Consider the following 7302-nt stretch of genomic DNA (forward strand, 5'->3'; position numbering starts at 1 on the left):
CCTCGTAGGGGAAGAGCATTTATATTTTACCGACAGCTAACTTTTCATACCTTGACTACCCAAACCCATTCCCTGAGGTGTTGGTTTTTGAACTTTTTTTCCTGCTCAGAATGTTTTTGAACATTTTTTCATATACATGCAAAAAAATATTATATCCCCCCCCGAAAAATTTTCTTACTACGCCACTGGTCCTTACGATTACCAAATGGAAGGAAATGTTAGTTGAATACCTACTTAAGAAGATGCGGGAAACCCACGCAATCTCCATAGGTATTACAGATGTTAGAATTGCTTAGTAGGGAAGGAAAATGGGATGTGTGTTTGGAGTGATTTATATAATATTCAACTAAATCGATAATAAAAATTCATTATATATATCAGATTGAGCTCACCAAATTCACTTGGCTGGTCTGTTATAGGTGCTGGTTTCAGGAACCACCGTTATGTTGCTTTTCCCGGGTATTTCGCTCAGATAAAGTTGATTAAGAAAGCATCGATGATGATCCGGGTGGCTGGTCTGACTGCAAACCACAGACCAATACGGATGCTGATATTTCCACTAAGCTGAGTATATTATTATGGAGACAGCAAAACACAACAGATTCGAATGTGCAAGAATATAGCACAGTTTTCAAACTTTCGTCCACCTTTGGTCAAAGCCTTCTTCGCAGTATAGAAGGGCGCCTATCTGTTCACTCGATATTCGACTGGATACCAGATTCGGCCCACAGATCACTTTATTTTGCACGCACAAAGGACTTGCAAACGCCTAGCACCCGCCGTCCACGGGACAACCTGTCACGTCTTCCGAATGATCCGCGTTAAAATTAAATTTCTTTAGGTATTGTTAAAAGGGAAGACTAATTTTGAACAATCTTTTCTCGACATAAATGAAGCAAATACGCCAGAATAAAAGGAAAAATATGAAAAAATGCGTTTCAATTTTATTGTTGAAAAAATTGACGGGAACGAAAAAAATATGCGTGACCGACGCGTACGCCTACTGCGATCAATTCTCTCAATGCTGTCCTGTACACGGAAGATGTTTGAGAAAATGATCTTGTTCCACCTCGACAATTGGGTAGAATAGAATGATTTTCTGTCATATACATAATATCCAGATTTAGCTTCTCTATTTTTCCTTTTTCTCGTCTTTCGAAACATCCTGTACTGCCTTATTGGTGCCGACTTACACCAGAGCGCAACTGCGTGATTGGCTTCATCTTCACCACTGGAACTGCATTTAAATTAAAGCCGAGAACGACCCGAAAATCTGACCTGTTTTGGAGGATTTCTTACGGGGCTGAGGAGGATCACCGTATGTCATATTGCGAGCTGTCTTGGCAATCCAAGGCTTTCGTTCATTTTCCGTTTCCCAAAAGTTTGCAAGATTGATATTCTTCTTTTCTCTGACACCGTTGTCCACCCTCTAACCTCGTCTCTTATGCTGCTGTAACCCCGATGTTGGAGTTATTAATTTTTTTTAAAATTAATTGTGTCAACTATAATCTATTTCATTATTCTATCAATTTTATAACGATTATCGTAAACATGAACACGACGCCACCGCAGATGAAATAATTAACATAACTTGAATAATTTTCTCATTCCACCTAATAACACTGCATGATGTCTATTTTATGTGAAACCGAACTCACATTTAAATTCAAATCAATATTCACACACTTTATTTCGTCCAACGAGTTACCAAAGTTATTTACTGCTATTTACACGATGCGTTTGACACGTTCGAAGCCACCACAGGTACGTCAACGGAACGTCGAAAGTAGTTTCCTACATCGCAAATGAGATTTGAAAAGGTTTTAGGCTGACCGTGTAAATCGAGGACGTAAGGGCAGGAAATGGAAACTCGTCAATGAAAACGAAAACTGACCTGCCATCAAAAGATTTGTTTTGTTAAAATGCTGCAATGGCCAAATATCTAACTAATTTATGAAAACGAGCATGCTAATGAACCCTTCCGGTCGATCAAAACAATAACAAACAACCACTTTTAGAGTTTTTATTGTCACGTTTTACTGTTTTATTGCTATATATCATTAATATACATTACTTATTAAAATGTGATGACTGTGGTATCCTTGGTAGCTTCCCCGATAAGGTACGTTCATTGGATGGAGTATTTTTCGAAATGTCGCAATATTTTCATACATCTGGTGCCTTTCACGCAACCAGTCCCCGCCTAATTATTTTGCGAGTGAGCTTCGATGTATTTCAGCGCCCGCAGAATGTAGTCCGGAATCGGTGGCGGCGTCGGCAGGTGCACTCCCTGCGGATGGTAACCGTTCTCGTCGGCGGTGTAGGTTAGCACAATGGGAACACCGTCATCACCAACCCAGGAGGCGGACCCCTGCACCGATTGACCTCCTTGGCCACTTTCCTCCGCCTGAATGCCATTGCTGGTGGAGAATTTCCACGCGAACTTACCATCCGGTTCGATTGAGTTCTCCTGCGTAAGGATGGTCGCACTGGCATCGTCGGCGGCTGGTGCTGCCGCGGCCAGCACTACCAGAGCGGACAGGGAGACGAGCTGGGAAAGGGAGAGAAGATGGGTTGTAGTTTGTGTTATTTCGATAAGCGCAAAGTAGAATCTCGATTGGTTTTCTGTACTTTCTAAAAAAATCAGTGCTTTTTATCTACCACACAAAACCAACCAGGTAAGAAACACAATAATCCAAGAATCCCTTGCTAACACGGCAAGTACTTTAGCAATGTGCAAAAAATGCCAGAGCCCCGAGCGGATGTAGGTCGATTTCCAATAAGGCTCTGTTCCCACATTAACTCGGCTTGAACTTGAGCTTTACCACAGCGTTCACCTGATTGCGAGCACTTTTCTATGTCAACATCAGAAAAGCAGCACCTTTATAACCCTCTTAAGATCTTGAGATCTGTTTAATTCCACTATTATATTATAGTGGAATCAGCGGCGCGGCCAGAAATTTGGTTTAAGGGGGTTGATGAAAATCGTAGATTTTCTTGAAAATGCTCAAATTGAATATAAGTTTGATAAATTATTGAAAATTGAGAAACATAAGTAGTCTAACAGATGCCATTCCAGTCTACAAACTAGGAGAATCAATATGGAACAGTTTTCAAACTTCTATAGAATTTTTTCTTGTATAATATGTCAATAAAGTTAAAGAATGCGATCTTTTAAAGTGGGATATATGCTCGGAAACTTTTTCAACGGTCAAGACCACATAGTTTCGAAATCATCACCTTTGAAGGTGTAACAACTTCGAAGAAGTTTTCTAACGTAAAACAGAATTAACTCTTCGAAAATAGGTGAAGCCTTCAGTAAAGTTGTTGATTATGTCATTTTAAACAATTTTGTTGAAATTATAAAAGCTACATAAATTCAGTCTATCGATATATAAAACAATAAGTAGGAAATTTTTTAGAGCCACTACTCTTCAATATAACGTTTTTAATATAAAATACATTTAAGCTTTCAATATAGAGGTTCCGTTTCAAAATATCGGCTGTGACAGCCGCGTCAGTTTTTGAATATTAATAACTTCCATTATACTTAACAGAATGATTTGATAGGTCTGGCCACTGATCTCTTTTGAAGATTCCCCCTCGATTAAAAAAACGCGCATGCGAAAAAAACCGATTTTAAATCATCTGACCGAAGCTCGTTGGGGATTGGCTCCCGCTAATTTCATACACCGAGCCACAAATTTTCAACAGAAAGAATTGTGATTATGGACGATTTCAGCAAGTCCAGCAATCTTGTTAGATGTCCAAAGACTATATGTAAACACTAGGAGAGAAGGTGATTATTAGGATTCATTTCCGTAGATTAATTTGTGCTGCTTCGTGCTGGTAACCAGGAGCAATTGGAACAAAAATCTCCCATCCGAAGATTATTTTCTTTGACAAACAAATTAACCCTTATCAACGCTAGCAAACCACTCACAAGAATTAAATTTGAAAATCTTTTCCTTCGTCAACTATTATTTCTATTTTCAATTGGTGGAAAGATGCATACAAACGAAAAAACTTATTTTAAAACACCCGACTGAAGCTCTTTCGGGATTGGCTCCCGCCAATTTCATGCACCGAGCCGCAAATCTTCAACAGAAAGAAATGTGATTTAACTCTTGTTGGATGGCAGGAGACTACATTTGAACATCGGGAGAGAAGGTAATTATTAGGATTTAGGCAACTCCGTAGACTGACTATAATAATTAGTTTGTACAGCTCCGTGACTTAACACCGACCAATTGGAACAAAAATCTCCCACCCAAAGTACATTGTTTTTGTAAAAGTAATTAGCTCTAATCATTAATCCATCAACCAAGAATTAAATTTGAACATCTTTTCCTTCACCAACTATTATTTTTACTTTCGACGTCGTCGACGGGTCGAAATTAGCATGCACACACGGAAAAAAACGATTTTGAATCATCGGACTGAAGCTCATTCCTGATTAGTTCCCGCTAATCACATGCACCGAGCCTCAAATCTTTACCAGTGTTTGTTCGAAGCTCCTACTCTTTGACGATGGCAGTAAACTGATTTCATTCGATGGCCAGTCCATTCGGCTACGAATGCAATCTGAACCAAGTACAAAACCTGGGGTCGTATGCGAGTGCGGCATCATTCGTGAGTTACTTTCATGCTTGTTTGCACCACACATACGCTCGCTATGTCTGAATGCGGTAAAGGAGGAAAGATTGAGGGAAAACCAAAATCCCGCTCGTTTCGTGCCTGTCTCCAATTTCCGGTCGGCCGAAACCACCGCCTGCTGAGAAAAGGCTACTACGCAGGAGCATCCGTCTAGTTTGCTGCCGCAATGAAATATCTCACCGCCGAAATATTGAAGCTGACAGGAAACGCAGCACGATCATTGGTTTGTTTTATTGAGAGAAATACAATAGGTCCACTCATCGCGGATTCGGCGAGCCAGTTTGATGTATTTCGGCGTTTGATGGTTGCCAGCTTGGCGTGGATGGTGCACTATCTGGTATCCTCGAATAAACCGGTCCGGTAGGCTTTGTCCTCTTCTTGTGGGCCCTTACGGCTGAACTCTGGAAGCCTAGATCGATTTTGAAGTCCTGGCCAATTTTACGAACCAGACGGGTAGCTTGCAGATGCGGCAAATTTCTCACAGGGCGACATTTTCTGGTCGGTAGCGTGGGCACTTCCGCGATTGACGTTCGTTGCTAACTGCTTTCGGGGAGCATCCATCCGGTGGACTTGCGGGCTGTCTGGTGCGGACCATGGTACGTAAAATTGTGCTCTGCTACTGCTTGACTGGTAGCACAACGACGGTCAAACGAATGATGAGAAAAACCGACCGACCGTTGCATAACCGCGTCAGTACGCTCGCTCGCTCGTTTTCGTGATCGTTTCGTTCTAATCCTTTCTGCTACTAATACTAGTCTAACCAAAACGACTATGCGTCTCTCCAACCAATGGCAACACACATTTTCAGCTTTTCATCAATAACATTCCAACAATATTTTCAAAGAATGTTGCAGATTGGAACAAAATGAAAAAAAAAAACACTCGGAAAGTCCAACAATATTCCCGAAAAACTATGCATGTGCAAAAATCGCATAGATATTGTTTGTTCCACTATAATTCAATAAAATTCTAACAGTATTTTCGCAGAGAATACTAACTAAGGAATTAGTTACTTCCTCTTAAAGGTACATAAATATTAAAACAAAAAAGATGGGTGGGTAATGTCGTGACTACATTTCGGACATTTTAACAACTTTTTGCGCTGAAAAGGGTTATTTTGCTTGAAAAAAAACCGTCAATGTAGATCGCATCCAGGACAACAGCTATGCTTGGAAAAAGTAAGAAAAAAGAACACATTGAAGGATGATTTGTGACTCCTTGGTATCATCATCTGTTGATCGGTAATGTAATTTCAGATTGTTCTGATTAATAAAGAAGTTGCATGCAGGGGTGGTCGAACTAGCTGAAATCGTAGAAACCTATAACTAAAGCATGGATTTATAAAATCTTAATATTCCATCTCTTGATGCATTAGTGTTGAATTCTCTTTTTCCTAATATCGGAAATTTTGCGTATGATTAAATATTCATATTTCGACATCCTGGACAATATATTCAACTAATTATCTTATATTGACAGATTGATGTGGATCTATCTGGATGTCGTAGTTAGAAGTATCGAAAGCTTTCCAGAAGTTAGCCAAAGTTATTCTCCTTCAAGTATATACTGGAAAACTGGATTTTATTTGCAATTACCCAGTAACTCCAAGTGGATCAAGCTAAAATTCCGATTCATTTTTCGGCTGGGCTTACTGGATAATTAGTGAATCTGACGCCCACAAACTCACAGCACCTTCTCAGCATATATTTTCACCTCTCATTCAACATCTATCATAAACTTAATCGATTTTTGTCGGAATATGGAAAACATATAATTCGAACATCCACGAAAAAACAAAATCAACTTTTTAATCTTCATTGAAACTGGTTCGGCTTTCGGAATAAAAACGATAATTGATTCACACTTCGCGATAATCATTCACACTCAATTAGTTACCCACAAAGACACCGCCACGGTTACGATTTCACATCTGTAGAATTAAAGATTGACAATATAGCTCGATTGCACTCCACCCGCAGTGTCACGAGCCCGCCAGGCTGATGTCATTGTCCCATTAATCTCGAACTAGTTCGAGAAATTATCACATATCAACAACAACTAGCACCTCCTAATTTGTTTCATTAACCCTTTTCTGTTCACCAATATATGTAGTCCCATTTTTATTCGAAAAAAAAGTAATTAGCACATCCATGTTCAGCTTCGGAATAGTATTTTCTTTTGAAACCATGCTAAAAATTAATCAAAACCACAAACAATGCTCACCAATTTCAACATATTTTTTTTTTCCGTTAATTCGATTAGTAAATCCACTTGGCCAGAGGTTTATCACAGATACGGTACGAGGTTCGGGTCACACTTGTTCTAGTTCGCCACTCAAATTGATACTGAACACCACCTTTTGGGGAATATCTTCTTTTATATGAGCCTTTATTGTATGTAGATTGTGGTACCTTTGGTGGCGGATGAGCGTGAGATTTTGTTTCTTGTTTTATTTTTGGGGGGTATAGTTTTCGTGTGTTTTTGGGGGTTTCCACTCGCTGTGTAGCTCAATCGAGTTCAACGTTTGAGGTTTTGGAATTGAAGGCGCCTCATTCCGCATAATGGTACTTCCAGGAGGAAGCTAATAAAGGTAAGGTCAGTGAAAATGCTGAAGTGGCTTGGGCTGTTAGTGTCGGCCATGTCGGA

The 7302-nt window shown here is 39.8% G+C and overlaps 1 protein-coding gene across 1 annotated transcript; it reads right to left on the reverse strand.

Annotated features, from left to right (window-relative positions):
- Positions 1-1538: 1538 nt before the first annotated feature.
- Positions 1539-5217, reverse strand: LOC131688379 (pupal cuticle protein Edg-78E-like). Its single transcript, XM_058972585.1, has 2 exons — positions 5103-5217; positions 1539-2634 (listed from the first exon to the last, which is right to left on the reverse strand). Exons 1-2 carry the CDS (start codon positions 5215-5217, stop codon positions 2204-2206), a joined length of 546 nt encoding a protein of 181 aa, XP_058828568.1. The 3' UTR covers positions 1539-2203.
- Positions 5218-7302: the final 2085 nt, after the last annotated feature.

Source organism: Topomyia yanbarensis, chromosome 3 (genome assembly GCF_030247195.1).
Source record: "Topomyia yanbarensis strain Yona2022 chromosome 3, ASM3024719v1, whole genome shotgun sequence".
NCBI classification, from domain to species: Eukaryota; Metazoa; Arthropoda; class Insecta; order Diptera; family Culicidae; genus Topomyia; species Topomyia yanbarensis.

What these genes read in the sequence shown, in the direction of transcription:
- LOC131688379 (XM_058972585.1), bottom strand. Translation starts at nt 5,217, where the DNA reads ATGGATGCTCCCCGAAAGCAGTTAGCAACGAACGTCAATCGCGGAAGT. An exon ending in ATCTGCAAGCTACCCGTCTG is followed by an intron (nt 2,635 to 5,102) that starts GTTCGTAAAATT and finishes TGATTTTTTTAG; the next exon opens with AAAGTACAGAAAACCAATCG.